At 39.7% G+C, this 20692-nt stretch overlaps 2 protein-coding genes across 5 annotated transcripts in view; one reads left to right on the forward strand and one right to left on the reverse strand.

Moving 5' to 3' along the window:
• Nucleotides 1-20692, forward strand: part of LOC102998326 (ELKS/Rab6-interacting/CAST family member 1-like) — a 116534-nt gene that overhangs the window by 61488 nt on the left and 34354 nt on the right. The window contains 4 exon segments of the mRNA XM_057539551.1: nucleotides 321-573; nucleotides 576-736; nucleotides 12368-12442; nucleotides 17666-17827. Coding sequence (XP_057395534.1) covers nucleotides 321-573; nucleotides 576-736; nucleotides 12368-12442; nucleotides 17666-17827 — 651 coding nt within the window.
• LOC130706878 (ELKS/Rab6-interacting/CAST family member 1-like) overlaps nucleotides 1-20692 on the reverse strand; it is a 77063-nt gene that overhangs the window by 6274 nt on the left and 50097 nt on the right. The window contains exons 2-3 of one of the 4 annotated variants that reach the window (XR_009006920.1): nucleotides 8903-9196; nucleotides 4442-6611 (exon numbers count right to left, since the gene is read on the reverse strand). The exons of 1 other annotated variant lie outside the window; for it this stretch is intronic. Coding sequence is in view for 1 of the 3 variants with exons in the window: in XM_057539552.1 (XP_057395535.1) it covers nucleotides 9184-9196; nucleotides 11526-11609 (97 nt within the window). In the remaining 2 variants the exon portion in view is untranslated. Of the gene's footprint in view, nucleotides 1-4441; nucleotides 6612-8902; nucleotides 9197-11525; nucleotides 11610-20692 lie in introns of those variants that run through there. 2 more of the 4 variants (XR_009006919.1, XM_057539552.1) reach the window with 2 other exon arrangements.

The following is a 20692-nucleotide window of genomic DNA, read 5'->3' on the forward strand; positions in this document are numbered from 1 at the left end:
TCCCCACTCCTCACCTTCAGTTCCGTGTAATACCTTCTGCTAATCTTGAACAGTGTCTTTATTTAGTCAAGCAAAGTGAGGAGCTGCCAGACTGACCTTGTTTCCTGTTGGTAATAAACACAAATTAAATTACTGACATTTTACAGATTATCTCAATCAGTTTTAAAGACAGTGTAAAACAGAATAATGTGAATCCTCATTTGCTAAATGCAGGGTTCTGAGAGCTGTGGTAGCTGCTTTCTCATTCCCCGTAGTCTGCTTTGTTTCTGCTACTTGAGGAGGAAAGCTCATTTGGGTTTTCTTTTTTGTCTTTATACCAGCACATGCAAATGACAGTCCAGGCTCTCCAGGATGAATTGCGGATCCAGAGGGACCTGAACCAGCTGTTTGAACAGGATAGTAACAGTAGGACTGGTGAGCCTTGCGTGGCAGAGCTGACGGAGGAGAACTTTCAGAGGCTGCACACTGAGCATGAGCGGCAGGCCAAGGAGCTGTTCCTCCTTCGAAAGACTCTGGAGGAGATGGAGCTGCGGATTGAGACTCAGAAGCAAACCCTGAACGCTCGGGACGAATCCACAAGAAGCTTCTGGAGATGTTGCAGAGCAAGGGGCTTTCTGCTAAGGCTACTGAGGAGGACCATGAGAGAACAAGGAGACTGGCAGAGGCAGAGATGCATGTCCACCACCTCAAAAGCCCTTTGGAGCAGAAGGAAAAAGAGAACACTCTGTTGAGAGAGGTGAGTGGCCACTTTCTCAGTTGTTATGACTGTCTTTTTTTCCTGAGTAGTCAGCATTTTGACCTAGATAAATTTATATGCTCTCCTGAGCTAGTGCAAGGGAATTTCTTCTTTCTTACCTAAGTTCTGCACTGATTTCTGTTCTGATTTGCTGTCTTGTATGAGATGACATTGGCTGGCATGTATACTGGTTTAATACCTTTCTGGGGTTTTTTTTCCCCCTCCTGATTTCTGTAGACTCATTTTGTTGCTAGAGGGGCACAGAATTTTCTTGATTTGTTCCTCATCTATTGATTTGTTCATAGAGACACACACAACAAAACCAGAATTAAAGTAGCTGACTACTGCTCAATTTTAAAATATTAATAATTGAAAGTAAGCGATTCCCTCGGTTTCGGTGTGCTTATAAAGTCCTAGGCAGCAGTAATGGATGTTTGCCCTGTGGTTTCCATGGAAACTGTTGCCTTGCTGTAAAAGATCCGTGATAAAAATTATTTGCTGCCCTGGAGGCACAGCTAGAGGGAATGATACAGAGGTATGCTGTCACTTATTTTTAGAGAGGAAACTCAGACTTTAGCTGACCACTGTGTCTACTGATAATTTTTCACTTTTCTATGTAATGCTTCATTTTAAGAAAGCTTAAGTGAAGAATTCATCTTACATTGAATTAAAAAAAAATGACAGCTCTACTTCTCTATATGAGGTCAGAGTCTTCAGATAATTTTCACATTTGGATAGGGGGAAAAAAAATCTCAGAACTATTTTAGTGCCAGTCTGAATAATCCCTTTTTTAAATGAAGGGTGAGGAAGGAGGTTAAAAGCAGCAAAACAGCGACTCCCCTGATGATGGCGACGGTCTGTATCTGCTCTCTGCAATATGGTAGCCACTGGCTGCATGTGACTGTTGAGCAGTTGAAATGTGGTTCGTGTGACTGACGAACTGAAATTTAAATTTCATTTAAATATAACTAATTTAAAATTAAATTTAATTAATCAGATTTAAATTTAAGTATCTCTGTGTAGGTAGTGGCTACTGTATTACGTAGTGCAGCGATGCATAATGCAGGTAATGTTACTCGCTTTTCTTAATAATTTGTCTTGAACATCTTTCTTTGTCAGTACATGTAGAGTTTTGTAATTTCAGTTGAATTTATAATGTTCTGTTGCATTTATTTATATTTCTTACTGTTGAACATTTAGACTACTGTTAATTTTTCATTATTATAAAACTGTGCTGCACTGAATATCCCTAACCATATATCCCTGTACATTAATTTTTTTCTTTAGTGTAAATTTCCAGAAATGAATTTGCTCAGGGTGTGTACGTTTTCAAAACTCTGAATATCAGTCTTGTCTCCCAGAGTGATTGGACCAGTTTATCCTCCCAGAAGCATATACTGTATTTTTACGGTTAATCTGCAGCTATGTGCGTTACAATCTTCAAATTACTGGACTGTATTGTTTTAGAAAATTTTCTATCAACTGCTGTGTTGTAGGCACCATCCTGAGTTTCTTTCATTTTACTTTCAAGAGTTTATATTTTAATGAGGTAACCTGGAGCCTGGCCATAGAACATTGTAAGAGAAGGTGTAATCATCTCAGATAGCATGCAGCATGAAAACCCTACCAGCATCGTGATGAACTTTGAATGTTACGTTTCTACTCCTTCTGTTCTGAATATTTCAACCTGTGCCCATTTATTTTTGAGTTTTGGAGTTACTAAATAGTGAATAGTTAAGGATTATGGAAAGCCACAGTGTTATTCTGGCAGAGGACAACCAGCAATATGGTGAATTTGAACAAGTAGTAGGAAAAAACATGAATTTAAGACTAATTTTGAAGTAACAAGCTCTACAAATATTAAGTCCCACTTCTGAACATAATGTGGAAAGAAATATAGGCCTTGTTGGTTGTATCAATACACAATTCCAGTTGCCATTAGTAATGTAGCGTCATCTTACAGGAAACACAGTCCTATGGATTAAAATTATTTAAGAGCAAGTAGAAGTGATTGCTTCATGAACACATGTTTAGAATGCTGGTTCTCCTTTCTTTGTCTCCTACTTGCCTTCAAGACTTAGCGCAAATTGCAGTTCTTCTGTGAAGTCTTCCTTGTGCAGCTCTATACATATATGTAGATGAGCCAGTAATATTATAGTATACTTCCATGTGTGTTTCTTCATTGTTCACTTAATTTTTTGCACCAAGGATGTGTGTGTGTGTGTATATATATATATATATATATATATATATATATATATATATGAAATTTTATCTTGTCAGTGTCTTAACAAATGCACAGTGGGTACTCAAGAAATGTTGGTTGAATAAGTTGAAATGTAGGGAAAGAAGTTTAAGCCTGGAGCTTACAGAAAGAAGGATAGCTTTTCCAATTCTTTTTTCTCCAGTGTGACCACTGGATACTAAAACCTAACGAAGGTTAGAAAACAAACTAAAACCCCAAACCAGTTTTTCTTATGAGTTTAGGTATAGAAGTTATAAATAAGATATTGGCAGATAAAATCAGCATTATGATAAAAGGATAATATTCTGACCAAAAGGAGTTTATTCTAGGAATCCAGAATGGCTCAATATGTCATTCACAGTTATAATTTGTAATAGGTGAAAGGAAAAGATAACCTCGTAGTGTTTGATAGCTATCTCAAAGACGTTAGATAAAATGTTAGACACTTTGAAAACTAAACCAAATGAACTAAAAATAAGGATGGAATGATACCTTTATAGCATGATTTAAATAAAACTCAGTAAATATGTATTATAAACATATTTTAAACTAGTAGCCAGAATTGCGCTTACTCTGACGTATACTAAGACGCATCCATTAAAGTTAGGGAGCGGCAAAGATACTGTTCATCAGTATTTACATTATTCTGGAAGTGTTAGGCAGTGCTGTTAGATAAGGAAAATGGAATAAATAATATCAGTAACGACAATGGAAAGGATAGGGCTAAATTTTCATTACAATGTAGATGGGAACATTAATATAAAGATGCTGCTTTCCCCCAACTCTGTGAATTTAGTGTAATCCCAATAGGAATATTCTTGACACGTGCCCAAATGATGTTGCAGTTTCTTTGCAAGAAGAACAGTGCGGGGACACTTGTTTAAGCAGCTCATGATATATGTGTTTTGTTTTTTTTTTTTAAGATCTTATGTGGCCAATTTACTAGTTTTCATTTATTTATTTATTTATTTTTGGCTGTGTTGTGTCCTCGTTTCTGTGCGAGGGCTTTCTCCATTTGCGGCAAGTAGGGGCCACTCTTCATCGCGGTGCGCGGGCCTCTCATCATCGCGGCCTCTCTTGTTGCGGAGCACAGGCTCCAGACGCGCAGGCTCAGTAATTGTGGCTCACGGGCTCAGTTGCTCCGCAGCATGTGGGATCTTCCCAGACCAGGGCTCGAACCCGTGTCCCCTGCATTGGCAGGCAGATTCTCAACCACTGCGCCACCAGGGAAGCCCCGATATATGTGTTTTAAACCCAGTGACATTAAAATCTGTGGTACTGGCACAGTAATAGATAGCTAGATTGATGAGACAGAATAGAACCCAGAAATAATATAGTTTTAAGCATATGATACATGTTTGGGAATAATCGCCATCTATTTGGAAAACAGTACATAGTTACATCAAATTAAGTTCTAGATGAAATAAAGAGCTACTTGTTAAAAAATAACAACACTAGAAGAGAATGTAAGAAAAAGGTTTTAATACAATCTTGAGACAGGAAAGAATCTTTTATTGCTATAGCAAGAGGCTTAAACAATTAAATTTGTGTATGTTAGAAAATACAGGTAACAGAAGCTAAAATGGTAATTTGGAGTAAAGCTTTGTAACATGTGGCTTGACTGTTTCGTTTCCAGAGTGACAAGGTGCTAGAGGCACTCGGCACAGCCTTTCTTTGCTCATTACTCAACAAACATCCATTGAGCTTCTAGAATGTATGTGACCCTGGGATACACGCTGGGTATACATTTTCCATGTCAGAACACATGGTCTGTGCCCTCCTAGAACTTAAAAATCTGGTGAGAGACAATAAACATAATTATGAGAGGAAATAAATTAGTTGAGTCTAATTATGTTGGGAGAGGGGATAAACAGGGTAAGCATCTTTGAGGAGGTGCCCTTTAAGGGAGATCTGAAGAAAGTTGAAACAGTCTTGCTGAGCATTTGGGTAAAATCATTTCATGAAGAAGGTTAACAGTTTCAAAGGCCGGATGAGAAGTTTTCAGGAGACAGCAAGGAGACTAGAGGACAAAAGCATATTGTCTAAGGGGAAAACAGGCATGAGATGAGAGGTTGAAGAGGTAGCCAGGGCCAGAGTCATTCATTGCATTCATCAGATATTTATTGGGCACTAACCCATGTGCAGAGCACAAGGAAATATAGTAGCAGTGAACAAAACAAAAATCCATGCCCTCTAGGAGACAAAGCACTTGCCTTCAGGATCCCTGCAGGTAATGCAACAATTTTATTCAAAGTGCAAGAGAAAACTGCACCAGTGTTTAATCAAGGGAGTGATCTAGTTTAGCTTTTAAAATCTACTCTGGCTGTGTTGAGAATAAATGGGGGAGGGAGAATTACGAGTGAACAAGGAAGTCTAATAAAGAACTTAACAACTCTAGGTTGGGTGAGTGGTGACTTGAAATGGCTATTGTGCATTATATCACTAGTGTGTCAAGAAAGGCAGAAAGAATTGAGAGCTGGCAACACTGGGATATCCATAGATTTTATTATTATTGGATTATTGTCCATCTTTTAAAAAAGCGGGCTTTCATCAATTCCAAGACTCATAGTTTTCCCCATCTCAACAGTATGAAATTGAGTTAATAAGTCTTATCCTTGATGGCATCTTAAAATCTCTGTCACCAAGGCCAGAGTCCTGCTTGATTTGTTTGCCTGTGTACTCACAAACAGTTAACAGCTGCTCATTTTAGTCAATGTTGTGAGTATTGTTGCTATTTCTCATGTTAACTTTAGCTGTTGTTCAGTATGTCTTCAGTAATATTATGCTGTGAACCAGCATTGAAACAGTTATTGGTATGGAGAAAGTTATAAAACAGTTCAAAATGATATATGATTAAACTTTACGGTTAAATAAGTAAAAAAGGGTCTTGCAATCAGTATAAAATAAAAATTCTGAATGATAGAAGCTTGGGTCATGGTTTATTTGGAGGCATTTCCTTCTTTTCTTTCCAGCACATTAAACAGTGGTTTACCTTACAATCAGTGGCATCTTAGATTTGATGAAATACAGTAACATTAAAATGGCATTCATATCCAGGAACATTTGTGATTAGTTTTCCATTTTGTTTATGAACATGATTCTGTAGATAGCAGGTAAATAATTCCCCCAAATAAAAGCCAAAGAAGAAAAACAAAAATTAAATTAAGCATTGTATTTTCTGTTTGTACTGAAATTACATTGTTACGTGACTTATTGTTAGATTTTGTATTGTTTACTGGAGTGCCTTTCCTTTGATGGATAGAAGCGTGAAGACATCTGTTGGACACATACTGAACTACAGTCAAGACGTGGTTAGTGCCTGGGGCCAGGCGTATGGAGTTTTAACAGGCTTTACAGGTGATTCTGTGATACACCAAAGTTTGGTTCTCAGTCTGTTGGCAGAACATACCTGAATTGGCTATGGAATTTTTGGATCGGCTATCCATATGCATACCAAGCATTGTCTATAGGCTGAATAAATATTTCAGTTCTATACGTGCTCCTGTTTTTTTGAAATGTAGATCCTATTGTGATGAATAAAATAATTTGTTGGGAATTCCCTGGCGGTCCAGTCGTTAGGATTCCGTGCTTCCACTGCAGGGGCCACGGGTTCGATTCCTGGTCGGGGAACTAAGATCCGCATGATGCACGACATGGCCAAAAAAAAAAAAACAGAAAATACTAATTTGTTTTAAAACATTTACACGTATGTTAATTTTGGTCTCTATAATATTTTAGTCAACAAACCTTGTTTAGTGCAACTGCTCTCATGTTAAGATTTGCAGCAGTGTTTGAGGTTTAAAAGCCCTACTCTTAATCTACGGATTCAATGCAATCCCTGTCAAACTACCACTGGCATTTTTCACAGAACTAGAACAAAAAATTTCACAATTTGTATGGAAACACAAAAGACCCCGCATAGCCAAAGCAATCTTGAGAACGAAAAATGGAGCTGGAGGAATCAGGCTCCCTGACTTCAGACAATACTACAAAGCTACAGTAATCAAGACAGTATGGTACTGGCACAGAAACAGAGATATAGATCAATGGAACAGGATAGAAAGCCCAGAGATAAACCCACGCACATATGGTCACCTTATTTTGATAAAGGAGGCAAGAATATACAGTGGAGAAAAGACAGCCTCTTCAATAAGTGGTGCTGGGAAAACTGGACAGGTACATGTAAAAGAATGAAATTAGAACACTGCCTAACACCATACACAAAAATAAACTCAAAATGGATTAAAGACTTAAGTCTAAGGCCAGACACTATCAAACTCTTAGAGGAAAACAGAGGCAGAACACTCTATGACATAAATCACAACAAGATCCTTTTTGACCCACCTCCTAGAGAAATGGAAATAAAAACACAAACAAATGGGACCTAATGAAACTTCAAAGCTTTTGCACAGCAAAGGAAACCATAAACAAGATGAAAAGACAACCCTCAGAATGGGAGAAAATATTTGCAAATGAAGCAGCTGACAAAGGATTAAACTCCAGAATTTACAAGCAGCTCATGCAGCTCAATATCAAAAAAACAAACCACCCAATCCAAAAATGGGCAGAAGACCTAAATAGACATTTCTCCAAAGAAGATATACAGATTGCCAACAAACACATGAAAGAATGCTCAACATCATTAATCATTAGAGAAATGCAAATCAAAACTACAATGAGATATCATCTCACACCAGTCAGAATGGCCATCATCAAAAAATCTACAACAATAAATGCTGGAGAGGGTGTGGAGAAAAGGGAACCCTCTTGCACTGTTGGTGGGAATGTAAATTGATACAGCCACTATGGAGCACAGTATGGAGGTTCCTTAAAAAACTAAAAATAGAACTACCATACAACCGAGCAATCCCACTACTGGGCATATACCCTGAGGAAACCATAATTCAAAAAGAGTCATGTACCAAAATGTTCATTGCAGCTCTGTTTACAATAGCCAGGACATGGAAGTAACCTAAGTGTCCATCAACAGATGAATGGCTAAAGAAGATGTGGCACATATATACAGTGGAATATTACTCAGCCATAAAAAGAAATGAAATTGAGTTATCTGTAGTGAGGTGGATGGACCTAGAGTCTGTCATACAGAGTGAAGTAAGTCAGAAAGAGAAAAACAAATACAGTATGCTAACACATATATATGGAATCTAAGAAAAAAAAAAAAAAGTCATGAAGAACCTAGGGGCAAGACGGGAATAAAGACACAGACCTACTAGAGAATGGACTTGAGGATATGGGGAGGGGGAAGGGTAAGCTGTGACAAAGTGAGAGAGTGGCATGGACATATATACACTACCAAACGTAAAATAGATAGCTAGTGGGAAGCAGCCGCATAGCACAGGGAGATCAGCTCGGTGCTTTGTGACCACCTAGAGAGGTGGGATAGGGAGGGTGGGAGGGAGGGAGATGCAAGAGGGAAGAGATATGGGAACATATGTATATGTATAACTGATTCACTTTGTTATAAAGCAGAAACTAACACCATTGTAAAGCAATTATACTCCAATAAAGATGTTAAAAAAAAAAAAGGTGTCAGATATGGGGATATATGTATATGTATAGCTGATTCACTTTGTTATAAAGCAGAAACTAACACACCATTGTAAAGCAATTATACTCCAATAAAGATGTTTTAAAAAAAAAAAAGCCCTATTCTTTAACTAGGTTCTAGGCTAGGAATTTTGGCTCTAACATGTCTGAGGAATGCCCATCTGTATCTTTGGCAGTTGTCAGGTAAGAGCAGAGGAGGTTAGAGGGAAGAAAAGAGAAATAAACATATATAGAAAAAAAATAGAAACCTTGGACACAGAGTAGGAAGAATTAAAAAAGAAAAAAGGTCCCTAGTTAGTTTTCCCTTTCCTAGTGATTTTGGAAAGTGTGAACAGTTGCATCGCATAACTTACTGATTCAGGTTATCCTTCCTCATCTTTTTTTTTGTTGTTGTGTCATTTGTACCTCATTTCCATTTTGACAGGAAGATATGTTTTCTCAGAAGCATGCTGTTACTTGAGATGGTGAAGGGTCAAAGTGCAGTGCTGTCTGACAACGGCGGAGTTGAGGTACAGGAGGAGTAGTGAGGGTTCCTTCTTCACTTCTCCGTGTGGAGTCCAGTAAGCCCAAAACTTGTGTGGAGGATTGAAATCTGCTGAAGGGACGTCTACCCTTGAACCAAGGGTGCTGGAGGCTAAAACCTGAAACTTGAAAGAAAGAAATTTCAGACATAAGTACTACTTTTCAGTCACAAATGCTCCTTTCTCTCAGTTGTGTAAGTAAATGTTGACTTACTTTTAAAAAGAAACTACTAACAACGGAGAAATTTTGTTCCTAACTTGTTTGTTTTCTTTCTCTAGTCATTATTCTTTATTAAATCAGTGAGGGGAACTGAACACATTTTCTACCGTGTACCACAGTTGACAGTATAACAAGATCCAGATAATTCTACCTGTATAAATCTCTGGGCTTTCTTTAATTTGTGTAGAGTGAAAATTTTCAGGCTAAAAAGAGCGAAATAAAGCAAGCACTAGCACATTCGGCTTCTTACACTTGTCTGAATGGTACATTCTTTTTTATTCCCAGAGTCCTCTCCCTTTATTAACGGTGCAGGAGTCAGAGGCTCGATGTGCTCTCTGGGAAAGGGGAGTTGGTCAGCCCACTGACTGCAGGAGGTGTTCATGATGAGCTTTAATGCGCAGGCCTTTGAATGGAGATCTGTTAGGACTGATAGGTTTTACAAGCTCTTAACAGGAAAGCTTTATGCCTGCGAATGGTTTAAAGTGCACCCTAGTTCCTTAGCAGAGGAGGATTTTTTTTTATTCAAATGGATTTCTTTCCTTATATATCGCTGATAAGCTTGCTAGAGTTTAAAATGAAATTGTAATAGTTTCACTGTAAAGCATTTGGAAATTTCCCTAATATCTGTGTGCCCAATTAATCACCTGTTTACAGTGTAGGGAGTAGATTCAGTGTGGACAGACTGGAGGCTGGGGGGTAACTGATGAGTTTGTTGTTTTAACGCAGGTGAGAGGTGATTATGGCCTGAACTAATGTGTTCAGATTTTGTCCTGGATTAATGTGTTCTGCATTTTACTGTCTTAATGAAGTGTTTTATCTTGCAGGGGTTAATTGTGGATTAACTCGATCCTTAACGAGACTTGCTTTTACACTCTGTTGGCTCTAGTCTAGGTAGCCTTCCCTCCAGGGCTAGACTGTCTCTACTCCTAAGACGTGGCCTTTCTGGTGTCTCTGCTCAGTGCCTCTGATGTTCTCTCCACTCTGGCTCTTTGGAGCTTGAATTCTTCCCAGCCCCATGTGAGTTCAGGTAGTTGCTCAACTCATAGCTCTCTGGTAGTTGTTCTTTGACACTGTGGAGTCTTTCCCTGTACATGCAGGCTTAGTATTTGGTCAAAGACTCCAGGGGACCCCTGTCAGATCAGACACTGCTGCTTTTCTGGCTGGCTTCTTCCTCTGTGTCATTCTGCTCTGCACATTTCTCCTGTCTTTGGGACTCTTACCCACTGCTCTGTCTTCTGAGCTCTGCGGGACTGCTGTTTTCTGTTTGGTCTTCCTCTCCCTGCATCACATATTGGATAGCAAGTCCGGACCATAACCTTGTTAGTTTCTCTTCTCTCAAGGATCATACTCCTGTGCTGCTTGTTTTCCAGTTGCTTTATGCATTTTTGTCTAATTTTAACATAGTTTATGACAGGAGGGCTAGTCTTCTATCTGTTATGATCAGATTGTGTTGACCTTGTAGAGGGTGAGAAGTAAATAGGAAACTCGTTGAAGGATTGAAAACAGACTATTGCCGTGATTTGTTGATGCTTTATCTAGAGTACACCATTGCTTTCTTTAAAATGGACATAGGAAATGAAAGGAAACTTAACTCGAGGCTGTTGTAGTAATCTAGGCTCAAACTAGACTGGAACTGGAGTGAAATGATAAATTCAAGAAATCTTTTGAAGCTGGAACAATTAGGACCTGCTCTAGAAGGTGGTAGGAAGTGAAGATGTGGGAGGAATGAAAGGAGACACTGTGCTGTTTGGCTTGAACCACCGGGAGGGTAATGCCATTTAAGGAGATGGGCGAGACTCATCAGTCTTCAGAGGAGGGGCTAGGTTAAAGAGGAGAAAATCACGAGTTTTGTTTTGGATGAAATAAGTTTGAGTGACCTAGTAAACATCTATATACATGTCAAATGGGCAGAGCAGAGGGCAGGGCTAGAATTTCACCAGCACTGTTCAGATGGAAAATATCCATCTGTATTCTCTGCCATCACTAGGGGCTGTACCAGGGTACTCTGGAAGTACTGGCTGACTCAGAGACATTCCCAGAATCTGACAAGAAAATAGCCTGAGGAGGTCTGGTAACTTCAGGGTGATCCTTGAAGACCCTAACTGTGATATTCTGCCATCTCCTTTCTTCCTTTCTGATCCTGAACGCACTGACATTTGGATTGAAAAACATAGCCATGTTTTTCTGCCGTTTGCTACCTGTAGACTGTTTAGAAAACTTGTTCAGCAGTCTTACCTTCTTTTTTTATCTGATTGTAGCCCCTCTGGAGAGAGATTTCCATCGTAGGTAGCCCGGTGGTTGTTGCTCTGGGGGAGGATGCTATGCAAAGGAGGTTGCCAACACAGATGCTTTCAGTTGTTTTGTGCAGTGCGGACTGTGGCTACTTTGATTCCTCCTTTTTCTTTTTTTTTAAATAAATTTATTTCTTTTTGGCTGTGTTGGGTCTTCGTTGCAGTGCGCGGGCTTCTCATTGCGGTGGCCTTTCTTGTTGCGGAGCACGGGCTCTAGGCGCGCGGGCTTCAGTAGTTGTGGCTCATGGGCTCTAGAGCGCAGGCTCACTAGTTGTGGCGCACGGGCTTAGTTGCTCTGCGGCCTGTGGGATCTTCCCGGACCAGGGCTCGAACCCATGTCCCCTGCATCGGCAGGCGGATTCCTAACCACTGCGCCACCAGGGAAGTCCTGATTTCTCCTTTTAAAAAGGGACTATTTCTAATCCCCTTTTTGGATTGTTTGGAGTTCTGATAATATGTCTTGGAGTCCTGTGGAAGAGTGACACACAACCTGGGGATGTGCTGGAGCTTCACCTCTTGTGGTGGCTGGGGTCTCTGTGACTTACCGTGTATAACCAGGTGTGCAGAGACGGGGACCCCCCTGTACCCCTTAGCCTGAATGCAGTCTGTGTGCTCCCTGGTCCGCAGGGAAAGGTCAGGAAGACAGAAAGTGGATCAGAGTGTCTTACAAGGCCGGGGTAGTCATCTTTGCATGTAACTACTACTCCCTCGCCTCTCCACTCCCCTCTTGAAAAAATGAGAGTGAAAAGGAGGGCACTTACTCTCTTTTTTGCTTCTCTTGTATAGGAGATGCATCGGAGATTTGAGAATGCCCCTGATTCTGCCAAAACTAAAGCTCTGCAAACTGTTATCGAAATGAAGGTAAGTGAGAACTTCCTAAGGAATCTTATGTGTCATTTCACATTTTAATGTGTGAGTTTAAGAAAGTGGTATGTAATAATAGTTCGCTCATTTTGTAGACTGAGAAGAAATAGTAAGACTTAATGAAAATGACACATTAAAAGAACTTCAGTTTCGTTTCCTCTTGTCCAGCATTTCTTGGAGTCAGCTGTTCTCAAACCTTTTGATATCAGGGCCCCTTATTCTCTTAAAATGACTCATTTCATTTGTTTTTAAGAAAATGTCCGCCAAATACCAAGTTTGTGTGTCAGTTCTTCTCTCGAGTTAAGAATAGGGTTCCGTGAAAAAAGTACCTGATTGGGCTTGCAGCTCACAGAGCACCCAGAGCTGTCCTGGGAGCAGCGTCACACCCAGGTGCAGCAGCCGGGCCTGGCCCCTTCCTGTGTCGTCACACAGCATGGTACAGAGATACATACTCAAGGGCTGAGCATATGAAAAGTCACCAGGGACATTCCTAAGTGAGCCAGTGTTTTAAAAATGTTCTTTCTTATTTTTCTTTTTTGTCTGAGAGTGCTGACACTGAAGAATACACTGACGGCTAGCACGGTTTGGCGCTGTTGTCCAGAGGCACGAGCGCTTTTGCCTGTCCTTTATACCTTTAGTGCACGTGTTAACACAGTGGAAAAGGCACATAAAGTCATAGTATTATTATGAAAATAGTTTTGACTTCTCAAAAGGGCTAGGAGGCACCCCCAGGCTTTCACGGACTATACTTTGAAAACTTCTGCTTGAAGTTACTGAGTAGTTAGAAATCTTTAGGCTGAACGTTATGGTGATTGGTGACTAAGCGCTTGCCTTCTGTGTTAAATTGCCTGGATTCAAAACCTGGCTTTATTTAACCAGTTGTATGACATAGAACAAGTAACCTAACCTCTCCATACCTTAATTTCTTTATTGATAAATGGTGATAACAATAGTACCTATCCCATGGGTTCTTTTGTGGTTTAAATTAGTTAAAACAAGTAAAACACTTTAAACAGGACCTGGCACATAGTAAACATTCAGTCAGTGTTAGCTGCTATGCTATTATTATTTTCATTAACAACATATTCCTTCTTGCAAGAGCTAGAAGACTCTTACAGGTAGGGACCCCTCCCTCTCCCCCTCCTGCCCTCTCTGTCTCTTTTTTTAACTTCTTTGTATCCCCTAAAAAATTTGACACGGTGTTTTGCATCATGTGCCTTCATTTAATATTTGTTGATGTGGCAAGAGTCTTTAGTTTTTGGTATATAAATAGTTTTATGTAAATAGATGCTTCTCAAGTACAGTTATCAGAATGGTTCTCTTAATTTAGAAGATTTCCTCTTAAAACTTTGTTTTTATTGTTGTATACATCTTTATTCTCACTGGGGAAAGGGTTTACCAAACAAATACCAAATTAGTGGATTCTGGGTTCTTTATAGTTAAGACAATTCATAGTCTTGAACATAATCTTGTAAACAGCCTCTAGAAAGGTGTAATTACATATTCACATTTCCCACAAGTTTCTTTGTGCATGTTATTTCCTGATCCCTGTTGGAACCTAAAAACACACGAGTGTACCTGTGTTCACAATTATTTTGCTTGCCTTTTGATGGCACAGGGAAGTGTACTGGTTTTAACTGGCAATAGATCTATTTTAAGTTGTGTTAACCTCCAGCCATTCTGCTAAGAAGCAAGAGACTGAGATTCTGGTGGCCCAGTGGGATCAGGTGGATGTTATGTTGAAATTGCAGATGCAAGAGCTGAGATGCTGAGAGTGTGGCATGAGCTTGAGAGGATCATGAAGACCTAGACTGGTCTTTGGGGGAAATGGGAAAGGAGGTGATGGTGGACAATAAAAGAGCCCAGCTGTCTTCAAGGTGACGTAATATTCTTTTCTCTCTCCTCCTCCTCTCCCTCCTCCTTTCTCCCACTTTCTTCCCTCTGCTTCCTTCTCCCTTCTCTAACTTCTTCTTTTCCCTTTAGCAGTGGAGGAGCAGGGAGGAATTACTGGACTGCTGTAGGGTTAGAGTTTTGCTGGGTAGATATGGCAGAATTACTGGGATGCAAGTGAGTTGAGGGTGGAGGTGAAGGAGTAGTTGGGATGATGAGTCCAGGAATGTAGCCTGGATAGGAAGGAAGAGAACTCAGAATGGATGGACAGGTTGGGAGAAAATGTAGAAGTTAGGGAGGTGGAGGACTCTGTGAGATACAAGAGCAGCAGTTAATGTGAGTGACGGTGTGTCAGGCCTGGGAGGAGAGGCCTGGGTGATGTGGTCTTGTAAACTGGATAGCTAAAATGGACCGGAGGATGAGGGCGTTGGCTTTACGGATGTCAAGGAATTCGGACATTGAAATCCTGGGATTATGGCAAGAGTGGCATTTGAAGGAGAGATCTATTGTCAGCCGGGTGCTGAAGACTTCTTCAGCGGGCGGGAGTGACGGGGAAGCCCCTAGATGGCAGCCGTGCGGAGGGAGAGTGAAGAGGAGTGTGAGCTTTAAATGGGAGCAGCATGGAGGAACCTGGAGGATGCCCACACTTCTCCCTGCCACTCTGTGATGCTGGTGGATTAGTGAACTTCAATGGAGAGCGTTGGGGGAAATTATATCCTTCGGGAAAGCCTGGGTTTACTTAGAGCAGGGAGACAACTTTTGAAAAAAAGTTGAGCATTTGGGAAATTTAACAAGGAAAAGAGGATTTCAGTGGACTCAGTGGGGTTGGTTGATTAATGATGGGAGACCCAGGGCTGGGGAAGTATAGAGTAGTAAGATGATAAAGAATTTATTTATTTAGTTATTATACGTTCTAGGAGTAAGAAACCTCCTTGGAAAGGGCTGTCCTCAAATAAACCCAGCCTGAGTACTGGTCGGTGCTACAACTAGTCCAACATATCAGGCGTTAATTTTCTGGCCTCATCCCAGAAAGTAGCCTGGCAGGTTCTTTTTCTGCCTCATGGCTTTCAGAGCTGCAGTTATGGTCCCCTTTTGGGTGCAGATTTTATGGTGCATGATTTGATAGTGAGTGTCTGATTTGGTCAAGAGCTGCCTCTCTGTCTGTGTTGGGCTTTTCAGATAGTGCATTTGAAGCCGTTTATTTGTTTATTCTTCATGGGCCGGGATAGCTTTAAACGAGTAAATCAAAATCCTGGTTTAGGTTTAGAGTGTCTCTGTGTTAATTTAATATGTTTAATTTTGAACCAAATGTAAGTTTCATTTGAATAGATTTGTAAAAGAAAATTTTCGTTGTGTTATTTTTAAACGTAATGCAATGCAAGTCAGAGGAGTACAGCCCTCGCCTCTCCCCCGAACCTAAAAATAGCTAGCTGTAAGTGTCTCATGATAAATCCTTTAACTCTTATGGGCATACTCTCAGATAACAAGGAAAGTCAGTCAAGACAGGCTTGAGGTAAAGTGAAAAGAGGAAGTCAGTCTCAAAATTTCTTCCTAAAGGAATGTTTTCTCTAAAATTCCAAATAAAATAAAGCTATACTGAATTTATGCTCTTTAAGGTCTTTACTTCTTAGGTGAATAAGCATATGCAACTATAGATGTAAAAGTATCTATTCTTTGTAGGAGTTTTTCTGTAATTGATGACATCTAAGGTAATCTGGGGATAAACTAGATACTGTGACAGACAAAACCAAGAAAATGAGTATAGACGGATGTTGTACTAGGAGGTGATATTCGTGGTGATGCTGATTTACAAGGACAGTGCCGTTTCTTTTCAGAACTCATTATGAGATATTTGAAATGCATGGTGAAGTATAGCGAATAAGTAAGATTACTAATGCAGTAAGTAGCCTCCTCTTATCTGCAGGGGATAGGTTCCCCGACCCTCAGTGCATGCCTGAAACCACAGATGGTACCAAAGCCTATATATACTATGTTTTTTCCTATACATACCTATGATTAATTTTATAAATTAGGCACAATGTGTAAGGGATTAGCAACAGTAATTAATAGTAAAATAGAACAGTTATAACAGCATGCTGTAATGGAAGTTATGTGAATAGGTCTCATTCTCTCTCTCTCTCTCTCAGTATCTTACTGCACAAATCTAATGCCTTCTTCATCTAAACTAAGCACTTGTCAGGCACTGTAGCCGTAACTTTTGCAGTTTGAGGTGCAACAGCAAAACTGGCACGAATTTCTTTTTCCTTCATCCCAATTTCACTGCTGGAAGATTCGTTCTGACTGTAGATCTTAGCAACCTCAGCATATGATTTTTTCTCTTAGTGAGAACTTCCACCTCTTCACTTAAAAGAAACACCTTACGGCTTCTCTTTGTCAAATCTGAATTGCCAGCATACTACTCTTGTGCTTTGGGGACGGTATTAAATAAAATACTGTCACGTAAAAATGGTCACTTGAACACAAGCACTGTGATGCCAGGACTGTCCATCTGATAACCGAGATGGCTGCTGTGAGTGCCTAACGGGCGCGGGTACACTGGACAAAGGGATGGTTCACGTTCCGGTGGGACAGAATGGGATGGTGTGAGAGTTCATCATGTTGATTGGAACAGCGGTGCACAGTTTAAAACTTCTGAATTGTTTTCTTCTGGAATTTTCCATTTGATATTTTCTGACCACAGTTGACCTCAGGTAACTGAAACCACAGAAAGCAGAACCACGGAAAGTAAAACTGTGGAAAAGGCGGGACCACTGTGTGATAAAGTGTAACTGTTAACGTAATTATTCATCCCTTTGTTTTTCTGCAGTGGGACGTTATCAGATCTTTATTATTGTAGATAAGGGTTATACGCATTATTGTGTAAATCTTTGAAACCTTCTTACTCTTTTCCCCACTCCTTTGGGGGCAGAAATAAGCCTTTTAGGGGGGTCGAGTAAAACGATAAAATATTATAGCTAGAAAAGGTTTTACTGTTAATATTACAGATGTTTTCACTAGAAGTTTGTTGACCATAAAGTACTTAGAAACTTTAACTAGTTTTCCATTGCTTCTACTTCTTTCGTTAATACTCTCAATTTTAATCAAAAGGGTGCGGAGGAAAGGATAGAGGAAAAATCATACTATAGATCTCAGTCCTCCTCCTCTCCACCATATGGCCATGAAGGATATATTTTAGAAGCAAGGCACCAGTTGCAATATTTCTACATATTTGTTTATCTTATTAAATTTCACCTCTGTAAAGACAGACTTGTGCAACCTCTCTTGACTTTTTGCGAATACTTTAATGTCTAAATCTTCCTTTGTCCTCAGGATTCAAAAATTTCCTCTATGGAGCGTGGGCTCCGAGACTTGGAAGAGGAGATTCAGATGCTGAAATCGAACGGGGCTTTGAGTACTGAAGAACGAGAGGAAGAAATGAGGCAAATGGAGGTCTATCGGAGCCATTCTAAATTTATGAAAAACAAGGTCATGGTGTGTGATACCGTAATTTTTAAATGGGGTTTGAAAAATTGATGCATGTTCCTACTTCTTTAGTGATGATGGACCTCACGCTGTTTTATCAGGCTTCAGGGAAGAATACTTGTACCGTAATTCTTTCAGATAGAACTTTCCCAGAACTAAAGTCAGAATTACTGATGTTGTATAGTTATTTCAAATTTCACTTCAAAGAAAATTACTTGTATGAGGCTAAGTGTGTATTATCACAGTTTAACATTTCATGTCTACCAGTACTTCTGAGGCGATTAGTAGGATTACATCCAGATGAGTTTTTCTCACTCTATGAAACATCGCGTTCTCTATGTCTTGTGAACAAATTTAGAAGTCAAATTCAGCCTAAGAGACTGAATCCACCTCTCCTTTTTTTTCCTGAAATGGCTTAAATAAAATCGTGTTTTCCCTTCAAACACAGTTCCCTAAAGGAAAGCCCTTTGCGCTCTCCCTTGGAGAGGACCCATGTGTATCAGGTTTATTGTTTCCCACGTGCACTTGGGGTGTATGTATAGTAGGATAGGCATCGCTGAGACATATCAGTCTGTATTATAACCTCAGTCACAGTATTCCTTCTTTAGAGCCAAAGGCATTTATTTTGATCCTATAAACTATTTTAGGCAAATTGGAGGACTTAGTTTATTACAGTTATCAGTTTATCAGGTCTGTGGTGTTTTAAAGATCATAATTTCAATTATAAAATATTAGCTAGAAAATAAGTGTTCCTCCCCCTCCCCCTGCCCCCTATATCCCAATTGTGTTAGTTCCCTAATTTCTCAGAAGTGAAAACTGTTCCTTTAATGATACAGTTTCTGGCTTCTTTCTGTGATACCCATACCTGCATATAAGTCAGTAGAATATTCCTCTGTTATTTTAAGACTCTGTTATCAATGACTACGGCCAATTTCATGTAACTTTTAGAACTTAAAAATTCACATATCCAACTTTCTGTTAGTTTTGATTTATCATTCTAACTTGAGAACAAAATAAAATATCATCTCTGCTTGCCATTTGCTGATTAGCACATTTCAGTCCATTACCCTGTGAAAATAGTGAGCCCATCTAGGGTCCTTTGAAGAGGAAATTAGGGGAACAGATTTGATTGTGTTATATGAGTTATTGTTATTTCCAGTTACTGCTCTGGCTCAAAAGCAGATAATAAGAAGACCTAAGTTGACACATGAGTGAAAAAGAATAACAATGTCGTGGCAGGTAGAGCAACTGAAGGAGGAGCTAAATTCGAAAGAGGCTCAAGGGGAGGAGCTGAAAAAGAGAGCGGCTGGTCTTCAGGCAGAGGTCTTTGCCGAAAGATTTACCCTTTGCGTGCAGTGATCCCACAGTGGGACCCTGCTGCTCTGGCTCTGGGTGCTCACACTTTCACTCTGTGGTCGGCAGCTTGGCCCGGGACTAGCACTGACCAGCCTGCTCTGCTCTTTAACTGACTCCTGTTCACCGGTTTGACCCACGTGCCACCCTGTGTGCAGCGAGCCCTCATGTGCTCTGGAAGCCCTGTCCCTGGTTTTTTATTGTTGCTTTGTCACTGTGTGGATGGTGCTTCAAAGCTGTTTTTTCTCGACTCCTTTCCTGTTAACCAGAAACTTGTTGATTTATGTGAATGGTCTCTTTCTCTTCTTAGGTACAAAGAATGTGCAGATGTTCTAGGTCCATCACCCAGGGTTTATTTGAATCTGATTTCTTGAGTGAAGTGCTTTACCTTCATATGTAGACATCATCTTTAAGTCCCCGATAGGTGATTTTGCAACAAATTTTACTTTCTTTGGAACAGATGTATAGAAGTGATTAGCTTATTTAGTTATCTGGTCAGTTAGAGGTAGCATGAAACTTAGTCTCTAAATCTATTCAGTAGCTCAATCATCTGTCTAGAGAACTTGAAATTCCATTTCAAACTGTGATAAAATGATTATAATAAAATAGCTAACACTTGAGTACTTATTATAAGCATTTTATAACCTACGAAAGTAGGTATATTCTCAACCCAATTTATGGATAAGGAAGCTGAGGTAACACAGTGGTGCTCAGGAAGCACAGTTAGTAAGAGGCAGAGTTTGATTTTTACGCAAGCCATTTGGTTCCAGAACCTGTGCTGGTAAGCTCTGCACTCCACTGCCGTATACTAGGCTGTGCACACATTTGTCTCACAAGTGTCAGGAAAAAAACTGCTTCTGAAAATTACGGTAGGATAAGACTGGAATGCAGCATTAAAAGAAAAAAAAAAAAAACCACTTGTGCTAATTTAGTGTGTTTGCTATTTATGGACCACTTTATAGTATAGATAGAAAAGTGAGATATTTTGCCTAAAAGGGTCCAATTTGGTTTGTTGTAACCATGTATTGTCTAGAGGAGAAGTTGATCTATAACTTTTTTTTCCTCAGCTAGTATTATTAATTTCTTTTTGTGTCGAACAACAGGCTAAACATTCTCTACATTTTTTTGGTTTAATCTGTACGCAGTACAGTGGCACTGGTTTGCTTTCTCCATCTTACTGATTAGGAAACCAAGGCTTAGAGAGGTAGTTACCCAAGAAGACACACTCGTTCGTTCTCACATGGGATTGACTGCAAAAGCCTTACGCTCCTAACTTTTAAGGAAAATTTGTGCTTCTAAACTCTTCTATTTAGGATATTTTCTTCTTTTTCTCAGTCTTTATGGTCAGTATAGCATTATTTGAGGATTATTTAGTAATGCAGATGATGAGGAAACTGAGATTTTATATTTATTTTTGATCACATGGTCTAGAGGTAGCTGGAAATTTGAGTAATCTGTAAGCCATAGTTCTTTAGCTGATGAGGTGAGAACATTTTGAACGTTTCTCCTGACTATTCATTC

This window comes from Balaenoptera acutorostrata, unplaced genomic scaffold (assembly GCF_949987535.1).
Source record: "Balaenoptera acutorostrata unplaced genomic scaffold, mBalAcu1.1 scaffold_629, whole genome shotgun sequence".
NCBI classification, from domain to species: domain Eukaryota; kingdom Metazoa; phylum Chordata; class Mammalia; order Artiodactyla; family Balaenopteridae; genus Balaenoptera; species Balaenoptera acutorostrata.